Raw genomic sequence first — 27,499 nt, forward strand, 5'->3', positions numbered from 1 at the left:
TAAAATTTTTGTGTTTTGTAGAAAGTATTTTGTGTTCTGCACCAACTGTTTTTCATTCCATTAGAACTATTTTAGAATTGTGCAAAATAGTTTTGCACTTTGTAAGAATTATTTATGATTCGCAGAAATTATTTTGGATAATGTATGAACTTTTTGGTATTTTACAAGAAGTATTTGGGCTGTTTTTAGAAATTTTGTGTTTTGTAGCAGGTATTTTGTGCTCTGTACCAACTTTTTTTTCATTCTGTTAGAATTATTTAAGAATTGTGCCAAGTATTTTGATAATTTGTAAGAATAATTTGTTTTGTTTTGTAGAAATTATTTTGAATTATGTATAAAATTTATGTATTCTATAATAAGTATTTGCGATCTTGTTAGAACTTTTGTGTTTTGTAGCAAGTATTTTCTGTTCTGCACCAATTACTTTTCATTCTGTATTACTTTTCATTTGTGTTAGAACTATTTTAGAACTGTTTAAAGTATTTTTGTATTTTGTAAGTCATTTCTGTTTTGTAGGAATTATTTGAATTATGTTTGAACTATTTCGTATTCCATAAGAAGTATTTGGGATGTTGTTAGAACTTTGTGCTTTGTATGTTGTGTTCTGCACCAACTGTTTTTCATTCTGTTAGAACTATTTTAGTATTGTTCCAAGTATTTTTGTATTTTGTGTTCCACGAACAAAACAAGTTTCACGAGTAGAAAAATCAATGTAAAAGATTCATGAAGAGAAAAATCAAAATGTAACAATTTTTATGAAGAAGAAATAAAAATATAACAAGTTTCTCGAAGACATAAATCAAGATACATTAAGTTTCTTCAAGAAATAAACCACATGCAACACGTTCCACGAACAAAAATCAATATGTATTATGTTTCACAAAGAAAAAGAACCAACATGCTACAAGTTATGCGAAGAAAAATATCATGTTAAATTAAGTTTCACGAAAGAACAAATCATCAAGCAACAAGATTCACGAAGACAAATAGCGAGTTAAATTAAGTTTTACCAACAATAATCAGCAAACAACAAGTTCCAGGAACAAAAAGGTTTCACGAGGATAAAAATCAATGTAAAAGCTTCACGAAGAGAAAAATAAACATGCAACAAGTTTCATGAGAAGAAATAAGAATATAACAAATTTCTCGAAGACATAAATCAAGATACATTAAATTTCTTGAAGAAATAATCCACATACAGCAAGCTTCACGAACAAAAATCAGAACGTAACAAGTTCCACGAACAAAACCCGTTTCACGAGGAGAAAAAATTAATTACAAGTTTCACGAAGAGAAAAATCAACATGCAACAAGTTTTATTAAGAAGAAATAAAAATACAACAAGTTTCTCGAAGACATAAATAAAGATACATTATTTTTCTTGAAGAAATAATCCACACGCAACAAGTTTCACGAACAAAAAATCAACATGCATCATGTTTGACGAAAAAAAAAACAACATGCAAAAAGTTTCAAATAAATCAGCATGCAACAAGTTTCGCGAAGAAAAAATCAACATACAATATGTTTCACGAACAACAAATCAGCATGCAAAAAGTTTCACGAACAAAAACAACATGCATCATGTTTCACGAAGAAAAAAATCAACAAAAGGAAACATGTTTCAAATAAATCAGCATGCAGCAAGTTTCACAAAGAAAAAATCAACATACAATATGTTTCACGAACAATAAATCACCATAAAACAAGTTTCACGAACAAAAAACCAATATGCAAAGAAGAAAAAGTATCAAGATAAAATAAGTTTCATGAAAGAAAAATTCAACGTATAACAAGTTTCACGAAGAAAAACTAAAAGTACAACAAGTATCACGAGGAAAAAATTAACATGCAACAGGCTTCACGGAGAAATAATAAATATACAACATGTTTCATGAACAAAAAATCAATATGCAACCAGTTTCATGAAGGGAAAAAATTAACATAGAACAAGTTTCACGAAGAAAAAAATCAATATGCAACATGTTTCACGATTAAAAAATCTACATAAAACAGCTTTCATGAAGATAAAATAAAAAATAATATTAAGTTTCATGAAGGAAAAAAAAATCAAGTTTCACGAAGAAAAAATTAACATAAAATAAGTCTTACTAATAAAAAAAAAATCGACATATATTGGCCTTGTTTGAAAATTCTGAGAGTCAATCGATTCGAAAAACTATACGCATACCGAGTTTCAGAGGCAGTAATGCCGTACGGTGGCACATTCGTTTCTAAAGGTGCAGGTAGTCCTACAAAATATACAGCTAAAATACATTTATTTTACCCAAAAAAGACTGTCCCACTGCAATGCGGCGTTTTCAGCCATTTTGGTATGCAAAACAACAATTCTTGCCACAAAGGGTCAAAAAAGCTATTGCGTCAAAATTCTGAGATAGCTAATTATTTAGAATTATCGAAAATCTATACGCATATTGAGCCTCGAGCTTCAGAGGCAGAAATGCCGTAAAGTAGCACATTCGTTTCTGAAGGTGCAGGTAATCCTACAAAATAAAGGGTTAACATAGACATTTATTTTAGCCAAAAAGACTTTCCCACAGCCAAGCGGCGTTTTCGGCCATTTTGTGGTGCAAAACAACAATTCAAGCCAAAAATCTCGAAAAAGCTACTCTGTGAAAATTTTGAGATAGTTGATTGATTGAGAATTATCAAAAATCTATACACATATTGAGCCTCGATTTTCCGAAGCAGGTTTCTAAATGTGCAGGTAGTCCATCAAAATAAACGGTTAACATAGACATTTATTTTAGCTAAAAAGACTTTCCCACAGCAAAGCGGCGTTTTCGGCCATTTTGTGGTGCAAAACGACAATTCTAGCCAAAAATCTCGAAAAAGCTACTGTGCGAAAATTCTAAGATAGTTGATTGATTTAGAATTGTCGAAAATCTATTCACCTATTGAGCCTCGATTTTCCGAAGCAGGTTTCTAAATATGCAGGTAGTCCTACAAAATAAAGGGTTAACATAGACATTTATTTTAGCCAAAAAGACTGTCCCACAGCACACACGCATCCGTGATCTTTCTTCTAGCAAAAAATGCAAAATTCTTTATTTTTGCTTATAGGAGGTTTGTAAAACCTGAACTAAAGCGTAAATAAAACTTTACCTCTAATAACAACCCTCTCCCCTGGAATTGCCTGCAAGGATGGGTTAGCCACATATTGTCACGGTGGTGTGAAATATGCATAGTCTTGGCTCAAAGAAACGTGGCATTTTTATTTAAAGGTCTCAGAAATAACCGAATGTATAAAATATGTCTCTTTTTCAAGGCCACACCCAGGGGGGGGGGGTTTGGGGGTTTGAACCCCGCCCCCCCCCCCTCACAAAAAAAATGATTGTCTGACTCATAAAAACGTAACAAAAAGGGATATAAACAATTTTTGTATGCGCTTTTTGAGTTTTTTTTTGTGTAACCCCCCCCCCCGATTTTTTTTTAGTAAAACCCCTTCCGAAAAAAAATCCTGGGTACGGCCTTGCTTTTTTTTCTTGCAGGTGCGTCTAATGAAGCACTAGAAACGTGGCATTTTCATTAAGACCTCTCAGAAATACCTCTTAATGTGTCTTAAATTTATCTCTAATATCAACCCTCTACCCCTACCCCTGAAATTGCTTGCTAACATCCCCGCCTTTCTTTAAATCATGGTTCTTTTTGCTTATATTTTATCCTTTATAAGCTTTTTTCACGCTTTGTTTTTCGTTTGTTGTGTTTTAATTGCATTTTCAGTGCTTTAATAATGCTTGTAAATTTGTATTTATTAATAAAATTCGTATGTACAAAAGCCTTCATTCTTTAGATTACTTGTTCCAGGATAAAACGTAATCATTTACGCAACGAAATATCCACAACCAATGCTATCTAACATCTCATTGATTGAATAGCTAACTCAACCTGTCTAGATCACGTTAGAAAATTAATAATGTTATAGACAGGTGTATCTAATAGACCAAAAATCAATAGTATTGAGATGCTTTCGTTCTCTCATGTGGAAAGGGTTGGAAACATGCGATGAATTTAATCGTTCTAGTATGCGAGACAGAGGATTCTCCTTGCGTAGAATAGGTTATTTCATAGCATCTATTTCCCAAATCAAAATATTAGAAAGGTTTTCTCGGCCAGGGTGGTCAACTTGTCGTACCATTAAGGGAAAATCTCTTTCAAATCCTAAAGCGGACAAAAATCTTCGGGATATAAAGGTTCCCTGAGAAAAAACGTCTTGAAAGAAAATAAAATCTCTTAAAGTATTATTTAAGAACCCACGTGTGTATTGTCATTACGTAACGCTCCACGTGTGCACCCTCCTCAGCTACAAGCGGGAATCCCCCATAGGCCGCTGAAGTCTAGTATGTCACGCGAGATTGCGTTGCGTCATCCTTAACATAAGTATATACCCCCTATTACATGACATCCAAAGAAATCTTGAAGAAAAATGTCTTAAAAAACGTCTTGAAATGTCTTTAAAAAAGGTCTTGACGGTGAAATTGGATGCTAAGCCCCAACCCCTCCCCGGTGGAATTGGTTGCTAGGAGTTCCCGGTGGAATTGGTTTCTAGGGGCCCCCGCTGGAATTGCTCACTAGGGCCCCCGGTGGAATTGGATGCTAGGGTCCTGGTTGAATTGGTTTCTAGGGCCCCGACATTTTGAAGGTTCCCCACTAGGGGGCCCCCTGAATGTTCTTAAAAGGAAATAATAATTTGGCTGGGACACTGAAAAAACCTCAACACCTTAGGTTTTTAAAGCATAACATGCACCTGCATCTCGAAGAAGTATAATAGCACCTGAGTCTTGAGGGGATCGTCGTTCATCTTAAAAGAAGAAAGGAGTAGTGGCTATGGGCCTCATCCAAACCAGTGAGTCGTCACTACTAACACGTAGCTGTCTACCTATACCTTAGGGTGCAGTACGAGCAACTACAACCTACAACGAATCCTGTAATAGCCCCCAACCAAAATACGTAGCTGTCTGACCAAACGAGCAAATCGTTCCCAGACATAAAAAGAGCAATAAAAATTATACATTCAAGAGAGAGAGAGAGAGAGAGAGAGAGGGGGGGGGGGGGGAGAGGGAGGGAGAGGGAGGGAGAGAGAGGGAGAGAGAGGAGAGAGAGAGGAAGAGTGAGAAATAGAAAGAGAGAGAGAGAGAGAGTTAAAATTATATTACCTAGAAAAAGCCTTCATAAAAGTTGCCTTGAGTTTTTTTATCCAGTCCAGAAGACACTGCAGTATTGAATTCCAACTAGGCATAGAAAGTGTACAGGAAGCTTTGTTAATCACCACAGAGAAAAATCGAGCATAAGCAATTAGAGCATACAATTTATCGTTAGGAACTGAAGTAACATCCCTAAAATAATATAAAGTTGGATTAATAGTCAAGTTTAATATACTACAATTCAACCATACTGTATGGTTGTTAAAATGAATGTACAAAATCTAGTTCATGTCGACATTCGCCGGCGAACGTTCGAAATTCCTTTTTCACTCTTTGGATTCAATTAGCTCTCCGAGTCAGCTTTTTCAGTCTTATGCAAGCTACGATGGTAAAAGTTAAAGTTAGGTTAGATTATGTTAGTTCAGGTTAGGATAGGTAAAGTTAGATTAGATTAGGTTAAATTTGGTTCTAAATATCAGAAATGGGTTTAAAATACCTCTTAAGCTAACCTAAACCAACCTAACCTCGTCTAACCAAACCTAATCTAATCTAACCCAGCTCCCATCATCAAACCTTGCATTAAATTGAAAAAATTGACTGACAACGGTGACTAAATGCAAGGAGAAAAGAGATATTTCGGACATTCACCAGTGAATATCGACATTAACCAATTCACGGACATTCACCGTAACATACAGAACAAATAGCAAACATCATCATCTATTCAATAAAACGTTATATTTGTATCTTTATTTTTATGTTTTCCTAAGCAAATAGACCAAATGGCCTGATAGTGGACAAGTATGGTACTTTCTGGAGGGAGAAAGTCAATGAAGAGGGGGGAGGGTGATTCGACCATTCTTATATCGAAATTCACATAATGTGATTCCATAGTGTTTTTATATGTAGCTGTTACTACGTCTGCTTTTGACTAAAAGGTCTTGGTTCAATCCTAGACAGAACTACTTTTTGATGCTACCAAGAGGTGATTATCAAGATCCAGATGGGACAATCACAGTTTCTTTGAGTTGGAGGTAGAATGGTACCAGAAAGCACTAAAAACACAGCCCAGCATCACGCAACAAACCATCATAAAGAGGTCCGAGTAACCCAGGTCAGTTTCGTCTAGTGTTCCATAAAGAACAAACGATTAGCAGGATTTCACCTTGCTTTGTTTGAAATGAGGCGCCATGTTCTGATGATGATGTTTCGACTCAAACTATTCAACATCAATACTTTCTCCCTTAGCCACCAAATAAACTCCTCCAAACAAAAGACTTGGGAGATAAAGAGCTGAGCTGGAGCTGCGTCCAAACGTAGCAAAATGAAGTAGCAAAAACGAAGTGTGAGTCTATTTCTGTGATTTCCTTTACTTCCCAAACTTACATCGACTGACCCTTTTCATTTACTTACTACCTTCAACAGCAAACAAATGGGCCAAATTAAAAATTCTAAAAATTTCCCTACTTATATTTTTTAAGAAGCATCTAGAATATAGTTATTAACCTGGTTCATATACGATTTAATTGTAAGTCCTCAACTCTATGTTTTTATCTCAGGGTTCCTTATTGATTAATGTACACTATATGTTATTCCTGAGACCCTATTTCCATTCCTGAGGCCACTTTTCCATGCGACAGCCACCGTACTAATCTAAGGAAGTATTGTTACCGAAGCACACATAAAAACAACTTAGGTATAATTTTTCTGCAAAGAAAGGACATAGGTGAGCACAGGTCAAATGGCTATGACAATTTCAGACACACTAGGAATACCCAGGAAACAAACAACAAAAAACTATTCAGTCTCTTGAAACATCCAAGGAAAAACAAAGAGGGGTCCACACTAACGCGATTAGTACCAGGTTTGAGCCCCCTCCCCCATCCCGAAATTTTTGTCTGACTCGTGAAAAAAATACACATAAACAAATTATGATGCGTTTTGTAGAGCTTTTTGTTGCCCCCCCCCCCACACACACAAAAAAATCCTAGACACACCGTTGTTCGGAGACATCTATTGATTAATATAATTAATAACAAGACCGAATTTGAAACGATCAAATGACTCCTAGAAGAGTGATTGGTTAGGTGGCATTTGGGCTTTAATGAAAACTAGACAAAAACAAAATTCAGAATACCAATCAATCAGAATAATGTCAATAAAAAGGTAGCTGTATTCTATGTCGCACAAATGATCTAGTACCCTTACCATGTTTAAACCCAGCCCACCATACCTTTTTTCGATTTTTCTTTTTTAAGAAAGAGTTTAAATAAAAGAAAAAAAAGACGTAAAAACTGTTAGCTAAAATATTCTTATTTAAAAGAAGAAGCTCCACAATTATGTTTTTCGGGGCAAGACTATGGCTTTTACAAACTTTGAAACTACTTCCAACAGTCTTTGGGCTTTTCATTCTAGGAGAAATCTTAAGGAAGTAACCTATAAAAAGAGGAAGGGGGTTAAAAATACTAAAAAATGTATCTAATGTTAAACCTTTCCGGGAAAAATTGCAATAAGGGTTTGGATCAATCCAAATTTTAACTTGGACCAACCATTATCCGGTCAAAGGACCTAGTTCGAAACAAAAACTTAAAAAAGAATAGAACGATTGAAAGAAACAAAAGTCATTTTACTTATTGCACATAATAAAAAAACTGCGACCAAACCTTTTTTACGTTTTTACAAGAAAAAATGGTTTACATGAACAATAATAATAATATTAAAAAAAATTAAAACTTTTTTTTATTAAATAACAGTTTACCCAAGCTCAGAGACAGTTTTCTGCTTCTCCCGAGTTTAGAATTAAGGGGAGAACTGCGGAACATTTCCTATGAGTGGGGAGAGGGAGTCCGATATGCTAAGAAGTGCATTTTTAGGCCAACAATTTTCTAGGTGATTAAAATCACAATTACAAAAAAAACAAGTTTTATTTATTACATGATAATTACTTTTTATTATTATGTTTCTTTTTCAATTAACTGGTTCCATGCTAATTGGCAGTTAAAAGACCAAGCACAGTAGAAATATTGAAAGAAAAATGGAAAAGCTGAAAGCATGACTCAACAAGTCATTTCGCTTATTGCAAGTAACAAAAACTCCGCTTTTATTGTTTGTAACAGACAGCTGTAACATAGCTTTATATAATAGTTTCTTTTTTTACAAGAAATTTAAACGAATGTAGAAACAGAACGAAAAAAAGATCAATTAATATGTTTTTTACTTTAAAAAAAGGTAAGCAATAAGGTTTTTCCAGGCAAAACAATAATTTAGACGGGCTCAGAAACCGTTTTCCACTGCCTCTAAGCTTACCAAAGTTCATCATATTTTTGGGAGAGGAAAATCAGAAATACTAAGAAATGTATTTATATGTCAACAATCTTTTTGGTGAACAGGGGCCTTGAAAATAATCACATTATAGCTGTTGCATAGCAATCATAGCTTATTTTGGCAATTTTTTTGTTTTTGTAACAAATTGGTACAATGCTAATTGTGCAGTTGAAAGACCATAATCAAATACAAGATTAGAAAAATAGAAAGAAGAAAGTGATAGTTTAAAAAACTAGGCAGTTAAAAGACCATAATCAAATACAAGAATAGAAAAATAAAAAGAAGAAAGAGAGTTTAAAAAACTACGCAACAAGGCATTGTGCCAAATTACTAAAAACTGTCAACTTGATGGCCATAATTAGTTTAATCAGTTATTTAAATAATTAGAAGCTTAATATAAATAAACTTTATTAATAATCAAAATATTCCAAATATGAATAACTAAAATCATATTAACTATTTAAAATAGTACCCTTCGAGTAAAATAATTGTAATTACTTTTAAAAACTTGGCTTTCATTCTAAAACAAAAGAAGTCACATCCTACTTACATATTTAACAAAGACAACTCCTCCTTGTCTAGATTCACTTTGATGCTACCAAATATAACTGTTAACGATTCTACCAATCCAGGTTCCTCAGAAACGAATATCTGTCCTGCTCCAACTTCACTTAAAGCCTTGGTTAGTAATATAAAATAGCCCACTGATTTCTCAATTCCACTTTCAACAACTGTTCCATAACATTGAAAAAACATATCTTTTGCATATTTTTTAGCTAAGCCAGAAACGAGAATTTCGTAAGTATTCAAATCACCTTTTTGATTGAGTTCTATAAATTCTACAGATCTACTTATTTCTTCATTAAGCGTGTCTTTATCAAAGTTTGTTTCGTTCATCAGTATTTTCAGTAAGTTTTCCAGCGCAAGAGCGCTTTGCAAACCATTTCTTCGCGTATCACTTAAAGCAAATGATACAATTCTCTTTTGCTGACGTTCTTCAGAGCACTTCAAAATTTCTTTAACTTCCTCCATTAGAGAATCGCGTAAGCTTTGTTTGGATAGCCACTTATCCTGGTCACAACCTGACAAGGTAAGAATCTGCTTAGAAACTAATTCTAAAAACGCATGTCCAACCATCGCATTTTGTACAACGTACTCAAACCCTTCAACATCATAAATCACGCTTTCAATCAAAACCTCTTCTGTGCCACTATCACTGTCGTCCAAGTGCAAGTACGGCGTTTTCATAAGTTCTTCTCTGGATGGAGGCGAGGGTTCCTTGGGGTCACGTTTTGCATATTTTCTTAACAGTGATAAGTTTACGTAGGACTCTTGTACTTGTATCAATGACATTTTTGGCGTCAAATCGTTCCATATAGTAAGTTCACCCTGGATAGCTAGTCTTAAAGCCCAAAAATCAGTATTTTCGCTAGAACTAGAACGAAATTCTTGGGCCATTATCAGTTTGAATAAATCCTCGGCTCGTTTTAATAAGCATCGAATTGACCTATCTCCATCTACAACTAAAACACCTATTACACTATTTATAATGAAATCACAATCTGCTATAATCTCATTTAGTTCGCCAATTGTCCATTGATTGGACATAACTATTTCTTGTACAATCTTTATAGCGTTCTCACCTCGAACTGTGTGGCCTTTTTCTAAAGATAATGACCATATTGAAAGAAGCTGACTTTTCACTAAACTATCGATGGAAATTCTTGGATTGCACACAAGTCTGAGTAGCTCAAGAAGGAAATCATCTGCTGATGGGAGACTGCTCCAATACGGAGTCTTTCTTTCTAAAGCACAAGCAAGCGATTTAAGAGCATCTTGGAAGTGCGGTCGTGGGTCTGGTCCTTCAGATATGAAATTCCCGAATTGCTTCAAGATTATCACTTGAGTGGTTTTCTTGATCTGGTACCCTGAAAAATTCGAAAAGCGTAAATATATATTTTTATATATATATATATATATATATATATATATATATATATATATATATATATATATATATATATATATATATATATATATATATATATATATATATTATATATAGACTTTGCGTTCATGGCTATATCAGTACCTGTAACCTAGTAGAGAGCGAACTACGACTTATTCCAAGTGAAACGAAGAAATTTTTTTTTTACTTAAACTTGGGACACTAAAGTAAGTAAACTAAAATAGTCTGTATTCAGTGAAAATAAAAACCATATTCAAGAACTTCATTCCCTTCGTCCTAAAACTATTTAAATCCAGTATTTGGAAGCAATCGGATCCAATTATGTATTAAATAACAAGACTCGTTAATAATAAGATACAAGATTAACGTTTTTCAAAAAAGCACAAAAAAATCCTAATACCACCAGTTCTTGATGAAGTAACACGTTACGAAAAATGGAGAAGTAATTTTCCTCAGAGCCATTAGTAGTAAGCTCAGACTTATCTCCTACCTTGCAAAAATAGAAACTTGGCTTTAAAAATTGTTAGTAGAAGCTTTTATGGTCATGTAGAAAAAAAAAACAGAGATTTTCCCGACATCAAAAACAGCATACCTCTTTAGCTCACACTATTTTGATGAATCTAATGAAGAACAGCGTGAAATTCGTTAGTTACGAACCATTCGACTTATAAAAAATAGGCTATTTTTAACATTGTATTTTAGTAGTGCTTATTTTATACGTTTATCGTTATTCAATGTACGCTATTTTGATGTCAGAAGATTTTCTAATGTCTATATTACTTTTTTTCTTTCACGTCCTTCCTAAGGAAAATAGAGGGCTCTAAAGGCAAAACATAGAACGTTGAAGGGTCCCAATGACTTGTATAAAGAGTTGTGTGGTTTATGGCATCTTTGTAGATTTGTGCTGGGTTTTGCGGCACATTTTGTTGGTGTTAAAGATTGTGATGGCATTGTTCTTATATCATAATATTTCTTTTGTTCATCACTTTCATTTTTGACTCTGTCAGATTTTTGCTGTCGCTTTTCTTCTAACAGCATAATTCCTTGTTTTATACTCCATTTTTGACACGTTCTGACAATCGCTTTCTCATGATTGCTTGTAATTCTCACTGCCACCGCATATCCTTTAACCGCATATTTTCTTATCCTCGCGGTGGTATATCTTTTGCCACATGATAGTCGTTGGTTCGGTAGAAACATCATTTGTAACAATTGCAAATTTTTGTTTTTTTGGGTCTTCCTACAGGCATTATATAACTGGTTGTGTCGAAAAATGAGAACTTACTGATGTTTATTCTACCGTAGCTCTCTTTTTATGCTATAGAAAAAAAAACTTCTTTCAAAATATTCAGGTATTTCCCAAAATTCAGGCCCTAAAAGAATTTTCTCAAACTTTTGACCTATTTAAATGGTTTTTATGGGCTCATTTTCTCGCATCTTCTAACCGCACGTGACTTTACTCTTCATTTTCAATTTTGACACGTTTTGATACTCACTGTCACACATTTTCTAACCACATTTGTCTTTCCTCTTCATTTTGGATTTTGATTCCTTCATGCATTTTAGCAATGCCCTTTGCTTTAGCTGCCCAGATTGGTCTCGCCGCAATTGATGGTCCAGGTTGTTGATTTTCACCTACTGTGAATTTAATTTGTTCAGGCCGTTTTCTCGGTCGTATCACGTCTGATAGTTAAGGTGATGGTCCCAACCCAAAGAATCATTATTTCTAGTAATTGCAAATTTTTGTTTTTGGGGGTTTTCCTACGGACATTATATAACTGGTTTCTTTCAAAACTGTAAGCTTAATCACGAGTCGAGTATATCTATGGTATATTGCATTTAAACCGTGAGAAAAATTTAGACTCGATAAATTGCTGCTAATTTCTTTTGGTTTATTACCTTGGAAAAGATCCAATAGTAACACATAATATCTAAACCTTTCATTACTTAAGAAAACTCTTCAAGAACACTAAATCATTCAGAGATCAACAGAAAGGTAAGTTTAAACAAAAGGATATGAGATGCTTAGGAAATGTTCAACTCAGCTGTATTTTTATGATCTACAAATAAGACCTGTGCCATTTTCTCAGGGTTGTTCTTTTAAACCTAATGCCAGGTCACCATTTTTCCACGACCTGAACTTGTCAAAACTGCGTCGAGAAAACAGACACGTTTATACCACGCTAACCAACAAAAACATACTGACATGAATCTTACTAGCAATTGTGTTATCACGAGCTGTCAGAAAATTGTTATTAACTGCTGTTACAAGGAGCACAGGGAAATATAACGGCACGCAATAGCAGTTTTGTTGTGGCCACCTATGGATCCCTTTCAAAAAAATCAATTATTTGATTGGAATCCAGGGAGCCAAGTCAAGGTCAAGTCCTCTCAATTGAAAGCGATTGTTGGAGAAAACTGTTGATGGGTTTTGAGTGAGGAAATTTAAAAATTCGAAAACAAAAATACAACACAAAGCTTCTAGATTTACAAAAAGCTTTACTCAGCTTTTGTATTTCATTTTTTTGTAGCTCGTTTTGAAGTTTTAAATGCTGTTTTGAATCTTTTTTGTCTTCTCCTTTTGTGCAGCGAGGTATAAGTACCACCATGTAGGTCCCTTCACCTCTTAGGGGTGGTCTTTAGTATAACTATTGTGGCTGATGTGGGCAATTCAATGACCAATAAATTATATTCTTCTTAAAGATGTCAATAACATGTTTCAAGATCATTGATTCTGATTGGAGGGATGGGATTGGTGGTTCAGCCCAAAAGTTTTGTTAGATTTTTGCACCCCAGCAATATTGCTTCAAAATCTTGGAATCACCTGTAGAAGATAAAACATTTAAAAAAAATGCTAAATATTTTTATCAGACTAAAACCAATGAGGGGAAACCTGCTGTGTCCTCTTATTTGATCCCTGTACGGGTCGGGATATGCTGGACTTTGAGCTCATTTCTGTTTCTTTTATCTTAGATATAAGATAAGTATCAAATCAGGGGCGGAAAAATTGACCGAGTCCAGCAGAAATACAGCCAACTGAGAGTCAAAACTAGTAAATTTCTAGCGTCGGTTTTAATTAATCAGCGCTCTTAAACTTACTCATCTTAGCAGAGAGGCAGATTTGTCTTAAACTACCTATCTAGACAAAATCACCAGCGACAACAACCACTAAAAAATATATAAAAAGGCGGCTCACCCTTGCGAGTTCCAGTTTCATTATTGTTCTTATGGCTTAAAAAACAATTTTTCAATATTTGGATCACCCCCATCGCGATCTACTCATGTGTAGCTTGGCCGCTGAAAGTGGATGCACAGTAACGCTCTCAGTACTCGAGGACACTCGGTTCAGAGACGTATAGGTTAAAAAACAGGGGGCTGAGGATAACCCCTCGAGGTAAATATCTCACCCTTGCGAGTTCAAACTCCAAAGCCGTTATGCCCATATAGTGTCAAAAGGATCTGTCCCTATGGCTTAGAAACAGATTTGTTGATGTCTGGATCACCCCATCGCAGTCTACTTATGTGAAACTTGGCCGCTTAAGGAGAATGACCAGTATCGATGATCAAGATTGCAATAAACTGGGCTCACCTGACAACTTGGCGAGTCTGCAAAAGGGTACCAATCATAGCAGCAACTTCCCAAATTGAAAATACTGATTGGAAACTTGTCCAATTAGAAACAACATTAACAGATATAGAATAATCTTCTAATATATACTCAAAAGAATATGCTATTGCTATCTACCATAAACTTTGGTTCTAGGCTATTAAATTTGCATTGTACAGAGACTCTGTCATTCAGAGAAAAAAGAACAGACATTTTTTTAGTCTGACATATGGAGTATGTTTTTACAGTCCCGTACCAGAATTTTGTAATGTTGTGAAGCGACTTAAAATGAGAAAGTCTAAAATTCTTGAAGACGAAGACATAATTTCCAAACCCCATTTTAGGCTTAGAATAGTTCTTTTAAGTGTGTGTTAATTCTGAAATAGAAAATATGTTCATGCGATTTCTATTTTGAATATTAAATAAAATTGGAGGATTCTTTACATGAAGATATGAAAGGGGTATACGGCAATGTCTCCTGGACATTTGTTCTAGCTTTTGATTATTGTCAAAGGAGTCCAAAATATCAGAAAAAAGTAGACATTGCATTAATATCTGCTGGACACCCATGAATAAACTATTATAATCTTTACCAGTTTTCTTAAATAATGAAGCCATCAGCATAAAGATCAAAAGATATACTAAGGACACTCGGCTCAGAGAAATATAGGTTAAATAACAGAGGTATGAGGATTGTCCCTTGAGGTAAACATCTTCATATAGGTTGGTTATCATCTTCGTAATTAATTACTCAAGCCTCGAACCACCTATCTGCTAAGAAATGTTGGTCAGTATTAATGATATTTACCACCCCGAAAATTGACTATGTAAAACTTTTAAGATTGTTACGTTGAAAACATTAGTCTAAGCATCTGACCAATCCAAGAGCACAGCTAGCAGGCCTTCTTTACTACATAATTAATTTGTAATTTCTTAAATTTCGATTCCCTAAAATCCTTGCACAATTAATACATTTCTGGAAATTGTTAGTAGCATAACAACACACAAACTAACAGAAAATTGTTAATAACAACTGGAGCTGTAGAAACATGCCTAGACTGCTTGTCAAATATAATCTAAAAATATTACCAAGGCATTCCGGTGGTGCCATGATATTCCCAATCAGATCCCATTTCTCTTTATCAAGAAGACCAAGTTTCTGATTTCCTTGAATAAGACTGGTTGCCACTTCTATAAGCAGCTCAGATATACTATTGCTGGATAACCATGTCTCAACCGAAGGATCACTCTGGTTACTATCCAAAATTGTTTTGACTAACAAAAGTATCGTACTGCTGGATTCTGTCTGGAAAACGCATGATTTTATAATAAACAAACGAGAAAAAGAAATATCCTAACACGGACTAGTATCTCCCTACAAACATGAGTTACCTGAGGCATTCTAGTGGGCTAAATATACCTTCCACCCTCCCAGTGACCTACTATGTTCTAAAAATCATCCTAAATATTTGAGGAAATTTTCCATTTTGTACGATTAAAAGTGATTTTTTGCTATTAACGCCAAGAAAGAGATTAATGTCATACCTCAAATGCGTCAAAACATGGCTAGTGCAGCAGATCGTGAATTTAACTCCCAGTAATGACAAATTTCTCAATGTAAAGTTGTGTTATGCATAAGCATCCTCAGTGAGTGGACACAAGCATACGTTTTCAAACCTTAGTTCTAAAAAAATGCCTTCTCTCTCGATCTCTTTGGCTCTCCCTCTCGCAGAAGTTTTAGCAGGATCTTTTGCATATTTGTCGGGTTTTTCCTTTTTTAAACAAAATCAAAATTGCAAAAAAAAGTTAGTCCTCTGAATGGCTTAAGAAATCATAGAAACATTATTTAAAAAAAAGAAAATCCGAGGATTAATGAGAACAGACTTGGATCCATGTTCCAGCTTACATGTCTGAGCAAAAATCAGCGCTAGTTTTTAAATTCACTTTACAAAGCATTGATATGAACCGCTCATCACCTCCAAGTAATATAAAAGTAAGAAACACCAGAAATGTGTAGTTAGATACACAGGGACCCAACCCTTTATAAGGTCGAAATTCAACGACCCCCTTTTTATTTTCCCCAAATCAGGTTTTTAAATTTTTAATTTCAGTACCTTATTTAAGAAAACTCAGTGACTAATGGACTGTATTTATTGATTCTAATAAAAAGAAAAAAAAAATAGAATGAGAAAAAATAAAGTTCCAAAGGATAATCAAAGTCAAGCTTAAATTCTGAACATTGAGTCCACAGAATCCCAAAGTTAAGTTGTTGATAATTACTAAGTCTACAGTTGATAAGTTCATAATTGAATATTTAGTTCAAAATCTTATAGCTTTCTTCTCAGCAGTCCAGAATATTAAAACACTCTTGGACTACTAAAAAGTAAAGGACTATAATTCTCGAATCTAGCTAATGCTACAAAAAAAATAAACATAGATGAACAATTATAGATAAAGTACTGAAGCAAAAGAACTATACAGAAATATAACAAGAGCTATACAATTCAGAATAGGGAGTTGGCAGTGGCCCAAAAAGAGACTTCAAAATAAATTCACAGTTATGCAATTATGACTTACATAAAACTTCATGCATAAACATTAACAAAAAATAGAAATCACTAATTTTTGAGCTTTCCAAGAATCCAACCGGCTATCAAGGCTAAAGTTGACTTTTAACAGAGCCTAGCATAGGCTTTTTCACTTCGGAAATATTGGAGGCAGTGAAGCTGGGTCAGTGGCGGCTCCAGGGGGGCGAAGGGACCCCCCCCCCCTAACGTCGTCTAAAGTAGTGTAATTTATTTAATTAACGCAAGTTTGCGTTAATTAAACTTGCTCCTAACACAAGTTTATCGAATCAACCTATTTCCCCCCCCTCTAAAAAAGGTCCTGGATCCGCCCCTGAGCTGGTTCTATTACAGCAGAATTTTGCAGAAGGGCTTTTTACTATCTTGGTTAAAGTAGATCTGATAAGAGCTATAACGCATTATACCATCTTTTCTTATTGGCATACATGGTTAAAAATTGGACATAATTGTCCTTAACTCTGAGTATTTGCAGGTGGTTTATCATAATCCTTGTGAACTTGAACATTCTTTCAGAAAATATGTTTTTTTTAGAGGGGGGAGAGATTATTCTCGAGAGATCATTCATCCTATCCTTACCGTCCACTGTATGTATTAATTTACTTTAAAAATTACCTTAGTCCAATCTTGTAGAAGTTTTAACCTCTGGTCTTCTGATAAGTCAAATAAAACATTTAAAAACAACAGTTCACCGTCAGAATGATTCTCCATCAGAGCCGGTACACAGAACTTTCTTAAAAATTCCTCTTTCCCATTCAATTCACTGTATATCGATTGAAACAGGCTTTCGGAAGAAAAATCTCTTAAAATGAGACCTAAAAATCGCACTAAATTACCATAGCTCCCTTCTGGTGGCAGAGTAAGGCACAATTTAGCGATGTCGGATACTATTTTATCAAGAGCACCATCATAAGCATGCGAACCAACTTCTTGAAATTTGAAATTTTCGCCACTTGAGCTACTTGTCTTAAATCTCACTTTTCCGCTAATTTTCCCCCCCTTGTATTTTTCAGGCGAATGAAGAGTACACAAGAAATCCGCCAAGCGTTCAATAACGTAAACACTCGTTAGACCAGAATCACAAGCACTAATATTTGCATTTATGACGCGCGAAGTCAATTTCTGGACTGAGTTCCGAAATTCTTCAGACACTGTTGCGAATTTCTGAGGATTTTTATACCAAAGTTCCAGTTTTTCAGCAACACAGTGGCTTAACGGTGAGTTAGCAAAAAATGAAAGTTTATGAAGAATTGATTCTTCAATAACAGAAAAAAGCTTTCTTTCCAACTCTAAACAAAAATCGGAATCTGTGTGGTTTGTAGCCATTGAAATATGGATCACATCAACAAAAGCTGATACCATAGCCCCGAATTCCAAAGGACTTAGCTGGATTTTTCTCAGAGTGAAGCTAGAAAAAAGAATTATAAGTAGGTTTCTAAGAATTATAAGAATTATAATTCAGGTTTCTGAATCACAGTGGATTGGGTAATGTACCAGCAACTAGCGGGTAAAAACGTGATTTCTACTGCAATTATACCACGATAATAAAACAATAATAAAACAACAAACAATAAAAGCATTCATACAGAAAAACTACTTCGGTATGTATGTCTATGTGCATGTGTTGTCTCCATAACTCTTTTTGAAAAAAAAAAAAAAAAAACAGAGATTGTTGATAGTTTTGTTTTGCAATCATAATATCTGTCAATATCAGTTTAACCTTTACTCCACGATGAATCTACTCCACGATGGTATATTACAGTACCTACTCGAAAGAAGCCATATTTCACCCACACAGTTTGGATTTCTCAAGGAAAGATCAGCAGAAAGCCAGCTACTTGTCGCTACAAACGCCTGGAGAAAATATATGAATAGATATAGGGATGCAGGTAGATATTTTATACTTAGATTTCAGAAAAGGCTTTGATAAAGTCTCACAAATTCAACCTTTTCGAAAACTACAGTCTATTGGTGTTGGCTATACTATTCTAAAGTGGGTTCTCAGCTTTCTGAAAGGAAGATCTCAGCGAGTGAGACTGGAGGGATATCTTAGCAGCAATGAGATAAAAGTCACAAGTGGAGTAGTTCAAGGTGGTGTTCTGAGGCCTTTACTATTCAATATTTACATAAATGATCTTCCAAATAACATTAATTCTGAGTTACTACTTTATGCAGTTGACACGAAAATCTTTCGTGCAATAACAAGCTTTAAAGATACAGAAATACTCCAGCAAGACTTGCAAAATAGCACAATGGATGAAAAAATGGAGCATGGAAGTGAATACAGAAAAAAGTTGTCATGTTCACCCATGCCCAAAACACATTTCTCGGCACAACTGCTTTGAAGGAGAACAGACAACCATGCAAGAAGAAGAGCGAGACTTGGGAGTGACAATAGATAGTGACATGACTTTCACCAAGCACTACGAGTCAATCATCTCTAAGTCATCACAAGTCTTGGGAATTATTCGAAGAAATTTCTCTCTTACTGACTCAGCATTGTTTTCTACACTCTTCAAATCGTTAGCGAGACCAATGATCGAATACGGTCATACGACAACCACACCGTTTTTTCATGCAATAGAAAAAATTCAAAGGAGGGCTACTAAATTTGTTCTATCACTTAGAGACTTATCATACCAAGACCGTTTGAAAAAATTATCGCTCCCAAGTCTTTCATACCTGTTTTTGAGAGGATATCTTATTGAAGTATATAAAATATGCAACAGATACTACGACAATATCCCTCCTGAAGAGATAATAACATTCAAGAATAATAAACTGAGAGGTCACGATGTTAAGCTAAGCGAAGAACGTTTCATAAGAGATGTTGGTAGATTGGCATTCAGCAACCGCATTGTCTCCGAGTGGAACGCACTACCATCAGACACTGTCAACTCAGATTCAGTCAAAGCATTTAAGAGCGAGATTGAAAATCATTATAGTGAAAAAGCATTTGATTATTTAAATTTGTGTAGATAGAGGCGCAAGCCTGTTTTCGCATTATGTTATTATTATTAATATATTTTCGTTTTTAAACATTAATGAGTCACTTCCTTTTTAAATATCATCACCGAGTCAAGTCGAGTCAAATACTAACAAGGAAGACACATACTCAAAAGACACACGAAGACACATACACATACTCAAAAGCATTCATAAAGAAAAACTACTTCGGTAGACAAAGGACAGAAATAGATGTTAATCAAACAAAAAGAGCCAATATAAATTGAAATAACGTTCTGACAAAGGAAAGAACAGGACATTCTGATATATGAATACTACTCAGTGCAGCAGCTTAGCTAGGTAGTCTGTTCGACTGCTCTCACAAAGAGAAAAATATCATAAGAGAGAATTGGAGCAATGGAAAAGGATAAAACGACGATTTGTGGCATTAACATTTGAACGTTGGGTAAAAGTAAAAAAAAATCCAAAATTTTCAAAAGGACACAGTTAGTGGCGAATCAAGGATTTCGGGAGTAGGACACATGGGAACTACCTAAAACTTTAATAATTTGACGAAGTTTTTGTTTACTTTTTCCTTTCAATGGATTTTTATAAGTTTAAATGAATACTAAACAAAAACAAACTGCAACCAAAACAATTTTTTTACCTAGCAATGCTCAGCATTATAAATTGACCCAGGGTTCGGAAAGTCCAACTCCTAGGCAAAATGCAGCCTTATGGCCCCTTAAATGTACCACTGACTCAGATATCAAGGAGCAGGTGCATAAGGTACGTCAAGGGTATCTGTCGGTAGTCAGCTATGAAATATAAGGCAAAGGATACCTTTCAGCAATTCTAATTAGTTTTGGCTTGCTACTTGGAGTGCTTTCACTATACCCAAACTTTCAGGGAAATTCCCGTATTCTTAGATCCCCTCCCCCATTAAAAATTTGACACCTAAAGTTTTCCCGAAAACCATTATGGCTTTTAAGATGCTGTACCTTCATTTGGAATGTTCTCTCAAGGGAAGTTATTACCGAAAATCTGTGTATTGATTCTATCATAGGCAGCGCGATCGCGCTGCCTAAGTAAAGAACGATGTGGACACAAAGTATTATTTTTTTTCCTCCATACCCGGGCACTCCGCATCGAAGGGGTTGCCGTAGAAACTTCAAAAAGGGCTCATTCGATTGGAAATTGGAGTGGCTAGTGCCCTTTTTAATAGTCGATAGTGATTGGAGGGCAACTAGCCTCCCCCACGCCCATCATTCCCCCCAAACACATCCAATCAAAATTTTGATATAGCCATTTTGTTCAGCATAGTTGATTTCCAGATAGAAAATATTTTCTAAATATGTTAACTCCCCCACAACCCTTGGGGCAAGGGTTTCAAGTTATGCCCTGAGGGCATATAAGAACGATGTTGGCACAACTTATCATTTATTATTTTTTTTTCTTTAGAGCAGGGCACTTCGTATCGCAGAAATTGCCTTAGAAACTTCGAAAAGGGCTCATTCAATTGGAAATTGGAATGGCTTGTGCCCTTTTTAATAGTCGAAAGTGATTATAGGGCAACTACCCCCCCCCCCACGGCCATCAATTCCCCAAACACATCCAATCCGAATTTTGATATAGCCATTTTTTTTAGCGTATTTGAATTCCAAACAAAAAATATGTTTTTGAGGAGGACACTCCCCCACAACCCACGGGGCAAGGGTTTTAAGTTATGCCCTGGGGGCATATAAGGTTTTTATAGAAGACGTTGTCGTAGAAATTTCAAAACATGCTCATTCGATTGGAAATTCAAAGGACTAGTGCCCTTTTAAACAGTCGAAAGTGATTGGAAGGCAACTAGCCCCCACCCCCCACGCGTATCATTCCCCCAAACATCCAATCAAAATTTTTAGATAGCCATTTTGTTCAGCGTAGTAGATTTCCACCTAGAAAATATGTTTTTGAGAATGACGCTATCCCACAATCCTCAGGCCAAGGGTTTTGAGTTATGCCATGGGGGCATATAAGGTTTTTTATAGAAGACGATGTCGTAAAAATTCAAAACAGGCTCATATAATTGGAAATTCAAAGGGCTAGTGCCCTTTTTAATAGTCAGAAGTGATTGGAAGGTACCTAGCCCCGCCCCACGCTCATCATTCCCCAAAACACATACAATCAAAATTTTGAGATAGCCATTTTTTTCAGCGTAGGCTAGTTGATATCCAGATAGAAAATATGTTTTTGAGGAGGAGACTCCCCCATAACCCTCAGGGTAAAAGTTTTCAGTTATGCCCTGGGGGCATATAAGGTTTTTATAGAAGGCGTTGTCGTAGAAACTTCAAAACAGGCTCATTCGATTGAAAATTCAAAGGACTAGTGCCCTTTTAAATAGTCGAAAGTGATTGGAGGGCAACTAGCCTCCACCCCCCCCCCCACACGTATCATTCCCCCAAACACATCCAATCAAAATTTTGAGTAGCCATTTTGTTCAGCGTAGTTGATTTCTACCTAGAAAATATGTTTTTGAGAAGGACACTCCCCCACAACCCTCAGGGCAAGGGTTTTAAGTTTCGCCCTGGGGGCATATAAGGTTTTTATAGAAGGCGTTGTCGAAGAAACTTCAAAACAGGCTCATTCTATTGGAAATTCAAGGAGCTAGTACCCTTTTTAATAGTCGAAAGTGCTTGGAAGGCACCACGCCCCCCCCCCCCCCGCTCATCATTCCCCAAAACAGAGCAAATCAAAATTTTGAGATAGCCATTTTTTTCAGCGTAGGCTAGTTGATTTCAAGATATAAAATATGCTTTTGAGGAGGATACTCCCCCGCAACCCCCAGGGCAAAGGTTTTAAGTTATGTCCTGTGGGTATATAAGGTTTTTATAGAAGGCGTTGTCGTAGAAACTTCAAAACAGGCTCATTCGATTGAAAATTCAAAGGGCTAGTGCCCTTTTTAATAGTCGAAAGTAATTGGAGGGCAACTAGTCCCCCCACTCCCACATCATTCCCCCAAACAAATCCAATCAAAATTTTGAGATAGCCATTTTGTTCAGCGTAGTTGATTTCCAGATAGAAAATATGTTTTTGAGGAGGACAATCCCCCTAACCCTCAGGGCAAGGGTTATAAATTATGCCCTGCTGGCATATAAGGTTTTTATAGAAGGCGTTGTCGTAGAAACTTCAAAGCAGAATCATTCGATTGGAAATTCAAAGAGCTAGCGCCCTTTTTAATAGTCGAAAGTGATTGGAGGACAACTAGCCCCCACCCCCCACGCGTATCAGTCCCCCAAACATCCAATCAAAATTTTGAGTAGCCATTTTGTTCAGCGTAGTTGATTTCCACCTAGAAAATATGTTTTTGAGAAGGACACTCCCCCACAACCCTCAGGGCAAGGGTTTTAAGTTATGCCCTGGGGGCATACAAGGTTTTTATAGAAGACGTTGTCGTAGAAACTTCAAAACAGGCTCATCCAATTGAAAATTCAAAAGTCTAGTGCCCTTTTTAATAGTCAAAACTGATTGGAGGGCAACTAACCGCCCCCCCTGCCCCCATCATTCCCCCAAACAAATCCAATTAAAATTTTGAGATAGCCATTTTGTTCAGCGTAGTTTATTTCAAGATAGAAAATATGTTTTTGAGGAGGATACTCCCCCTAACCCTCAGGGCAAGGGTTTAAAATTATGCCCTGGGGCATATAAGGTTTTTATAGAAGGCGTTGTCGTAGAAACTTCAAAGCAGAATCATTCGATTGGAAATTCAAAGGGCTAGTGCCCTTTTTAATAGTCGAAAGTGATTGGAGGGCACGTAGCTCCCCCCCCCCTGCCCATCATTCCCCAATCAAATTTTGAGATAGCCATTTTGTTCAGTGTAGGCTAGTTGATTTCCAGATAAAAAATATGTTTTTGAGGAGGAAACTCCCCCAAAACCCTCAGGGCAAGGGTTTAAAGCTATGCCCTGGGGCATATAAGGTTTTTATAGAAGGCTTTGTCGTAGAAACTTCAAAACAGTATCATTCGATTGAAAATTCAAAGGGCTAGTAACCTTTTTAATAATCGAAAGTGATTGGAGGGCACCTCGCCGCACCTGCCCCAATCATTCCCCCAAACAAATCCAATCAAAATTTTGAGATAGCCATTTTGTTCAGCGTAGTTGATTTCCAGATAGAAAATATGTTTTTGAGGAGGACACTCCCTTTAACCCTCAGGGCAAGGGTTTAAATTTATGCCCTGGGGGCATATAAGGTTTTTATAGAAGGCGTTGTCGTAGAAACTTCAAAACAGAATCATTCGATTGGAAATTCAAAGGGCTAGTGCCCTTTTTAATAGTCGAAAGTGATTGGAGGGCACGTAGCTCCCCCCCCCCATGCCCATCATTCCCCAATAAAATTTTGAGATAGCCATTTTGTTCAGCGTAGGCTAGTTGATTTCCAGATAAAAAATATGTTTTTGAGGAGGAAACTCCCCCAAAACCCTCAGGGTAAGGGTTTTAAGTTATGCCCTGGGGCATATAAGGTTTTTATAGAAGGCGTTGTGGTAAAACTTCAAAACACGCTCATTCGATTGGAAATTCAAAGGGCTAGTGCCCTTTTTAATAGTCGAAATTGATTGGAGGGCAACTAGCCCCCCCCCCCATGCTCATCATTCCCCCGAACACATCCAATCGAAATTTTGAGATAGCAATTTTGAACAGCGTAGTTGATTTCCAGATAGAAAATATGTTTTTGAGGAGAACACTTCCCCATAATCCTAAGGGCAAAGGTTTTAAGTTATGCCCTGTCGTAGAAACTTCCAAAAAGGCTCATTCGATTGAAAATTCAAAGGGCTAGTGCCCTTTTAAATAGTCGAAAGTGATTGGAGGGCAACTAGCCTCCACCCCCCCACGCGTATCATTCCCCCAAACACATCCAATCAAAATTTTGAGTAGCCATTTTGTTCAGCGTAGTTGATTTCCACCTAGAAAATATGTTTTTGAGAAGGACACTCCCCCACAACCCTCAGGGCAAGGGTTTTAAGTTTCGCCCTGGGGGCATATAAGGTTTTTATAGAAGGCGTTGTCGAAGAAACTTCAAAACAGGATCATTCCATTGGAAATTAAAGGGGCTAGTGCTCTTTTTAACAGTCAAAAGTGATTGGAGGGCACCAAGCCCCCCCCCCCACGCCCATCATTCCCCAAAACAGATCCAATCAAAATTTGGAGATAGCCATTTTTTTCAGCGTAGGCTAGTTGATTTCAAGATATAAAATATGCATTTGAGGAGGATACTTTCCCACAACCCTCAGGGCATGGGTTTTAAGTTATGCCCTGGGGGTATATAAGGTTTTTTATAGAAGGTGTTGTCGTAGAAACTTCAAAACAGGCTCATTTGATTGAAAATTCAAAGGGATCGTGCCCTTTTTAATAGTCGAAAGTGAGTGGAGGGCAACTAGCCCCCCCCCCTGCCCCCATCATTGCCCCAAACAAATCCACTCAAAATGTTGAGATAGCCATTTTGTTCAGCGTAGTTGATTTCCAGATAGGAAATATGTTTTTGAGGAGGACACTCCCTTTAACCCTCAGGGCAAGGGTTTAAATTTATGCCCTGGGGGCATATAAGGTTTTTATAGAAGGCGTTGTCGTAGAAACTTCAAAGCAGAATCATTCGATTGGAAATTCAAAGGGCTAGTGCCCTGTTTAATAGTCGAAAGTGATTGGAGGGCACGTAGCTCCCCCCCCCCCCATGCCCATCATTCCCCAATCAAATTTTGAGATAGCCATTTTGTTCAGTGTAGGCTAGTTGATTTCCAGATAAAAAATATGTTTTTGAGGAGGAAACTCCCCCAAAACCCTCAGGGTAAGGGTTTTAAGTTATGCCCTGGGGCATATAAGATTTTTATAGAAGGCGTTGTGGTAAAACTTCAAAACACGCTCATTCGATTGGAAATTCAAAGGGCTAGTGCCCTTTTTAATAGTCGAAAGTGATTGGAGGGCAACTAGCCCCCCCCCATGCTCATCATTCCCCCGAACACATCCAATCGAAATTTTGAGATAGCAATTTTGAACAGCGTAGTTGATTTCCAGATAGAAAATATGTTTATGAGGAGAACACTTCCCCATAATCCTAAGGGCAAGGGTTTTAAGTTATGCCCTGTCGTAGAAACTTCCAAAAAGGCTCATTCGATTGAAAATTCAAAGGGCTTTTGCCCTTTTAAATAGTCGAAAGTGATTGGAGGGCAACTAGCCTCCACCCCCCCCCCACGCGTATCATTCCCCCAAACACATCCAATCAAAATTTTGAGTAGCAATTTTGAATTTTGAACAGCGTAGTTGATTTCCAGATAGAAAATATGTTTATGAGGAGAACACTTCCCCATAATCCTAAGGGCAAGGGTTTTAAGTTATGCCCTGTCGTAGAAACTTCCAAAAAGGCTCATTCGATTGAAAATTCAAAGGGCTAGTGCCCTTTTAAATAGTTGAAAGTGATTGGAGGGCAACTAATCCCCCTTCCATTCCCACCCTCCCACGCCCACCCTCCCATTTCCCCATTATGTTTAAAAACTAATTGTTGCCTTAAGATAAAATCAAAATGCACTGTGTTATTGCTAATTCCAAATAAGGCATCTCAGCAGTATCCCAAGAACGACTGAGGGTATTAGGATCAAACTTTCGGGGCTACTTCTGCTCTTGAAATTTAATCAAATCAAAATAGCGTAAGTGCATCCAAGCTATCAAAGAAAGTAAACAGATTTTTTTGCGAATGGTATCAAGTTTTCCATTTCAGGCCAACTAGAGGAGGTATAAAACTAAATTAAACAGTACTATTTGTGTCCAGATTTTTAAAAGGGTGTATGTTGTTAAAAATTGCTGAAAATTTTTCTCCAGCATACAAATAGCAGGCCAAACTATAAAGTCTTAAAAACGAAAAGATTTAAAGTGTTATTTTCTTTTCTGAAAAAACTATGTCAATATAAAACGAACAGAAATTACTTAAAAAACTTTTTCACAAAATAAATTTTTCAAAGAAAAGTAGAGAACTCGCTTAAACAAAAAATGAGGAGAAATAAAATCAAATAATCTACCAAGCGTGAAACTACCACATATCAGCTTCGATAAATAAATGAAACCCAAAACGAACAGAAATTACAATAAATAACGTAGTCAAACTCAAAACGAGCAGAAATTAACATAAGTTGGGCTCAAAACCCCTATGCCTTCCCAAGGCCAGAACATAATTTGCACTTTATTGAAAAAAATATAAATGTTTTTACTTTTGTAACTTTAATAAATCAAATAATATTAACATTTTGATTATTAATATCAGTATATGTATATTAAACTGACAATGCACATCCATTTTTATTTTTTCAGTAAAGTGTAAATTATGTTCTGGCCTTGGGAAGGCATAGGGGTTTTGAGCCCAACTTATGTTAATTTCTGCTCGTTTTGAGTTTGACTACGTTATTTATTGTAATTTCTGTTCGTTTTGGGTTTCATTTATTTATCGAAGCTGATATGTGGTAGTTTCACGCTTGGTAGATTATTTGATTTTATTTTTGCTCATTTTTTGTTTAATGGAGTTCTTTACTTTTCTTTGTAAAACTTATTTTGTGGGAAAAGTTTTTTTAATTAATTTCATAAAAAAATTGATAAGTTTATTACAGATTATAAACAATGTAAGGGTAAGATCATACATTCTTCAGAACAACTATGACTCTGTTTACAAATAAGTAATTATATTTTTTTTCTCTTTTATCTATGTTAATTGTTTGTTGTTGCAATAATAAAAAAAGGAAATACGTTTTCGTCCCCTATAGCACAGGCTATTAAAGCTTTAGGGGATATTTTTGTTAATTTATTGTCCTGTATTTTTTTAGTGTTGTTATGAATAGAAAAGTGCGCGTTGTATGTTACAAAAAAAACTGCCATCCTGGAGGTGAC

General features: G+C 36.0%; 1 protein-coding gene across 1 annotated transcript in view; it reads right to left on the bottom strand.

Annotated features, from left to right (window-relative positions):
• The window catches only part of Ltn1 (E3 ubiquitin-protein ligase listerin), a 131,814-nt gene that overhangs the window by 58,885 nt on the left and 45,430 nt on the right, over positions 1-27,499 (bottom strand). Inside the window, exons 7-10 of the mRNA XM_089106012.1 lie at positions 17,263-18,055; positions 15,155-15,371; positions 9,040-10,417; positions 5,178-5,357 (exon numbers count right to left, since the gene is read on the bottom strand). Of these exons, the coding sequence (XP_088962138.1) occupies positions 5,178-5,357; positions 9,040-10,417; positions 15,155-15,371; positions 17,263-18,055 (2,568 nt within the window). The remainder of the gene's footprint in view (positions 1-5,177; positions 5,358-9,039; positions 10,418-15,154; positions 15,372-17,262; positions 18,056-27,499) is intronic.

The sequence above is a fragment of the Artemia sp. Qi Xiang Cuo genome, chromosome 2, assembly GCF_049724085.1.
Source record: "Artemia sp. Qi Xiang Cuo chromosome 2, ASM4972408v1, whole genome shotgun sequence".
In the NCBI taxonomy this organism is placed as follows: Eukaryota; Metazoa; Arthropoda; class Branchiopoda; order Anostraca; family Artemiidae; genus Artemia; species Artemia sp. Qi Xiang Cuo.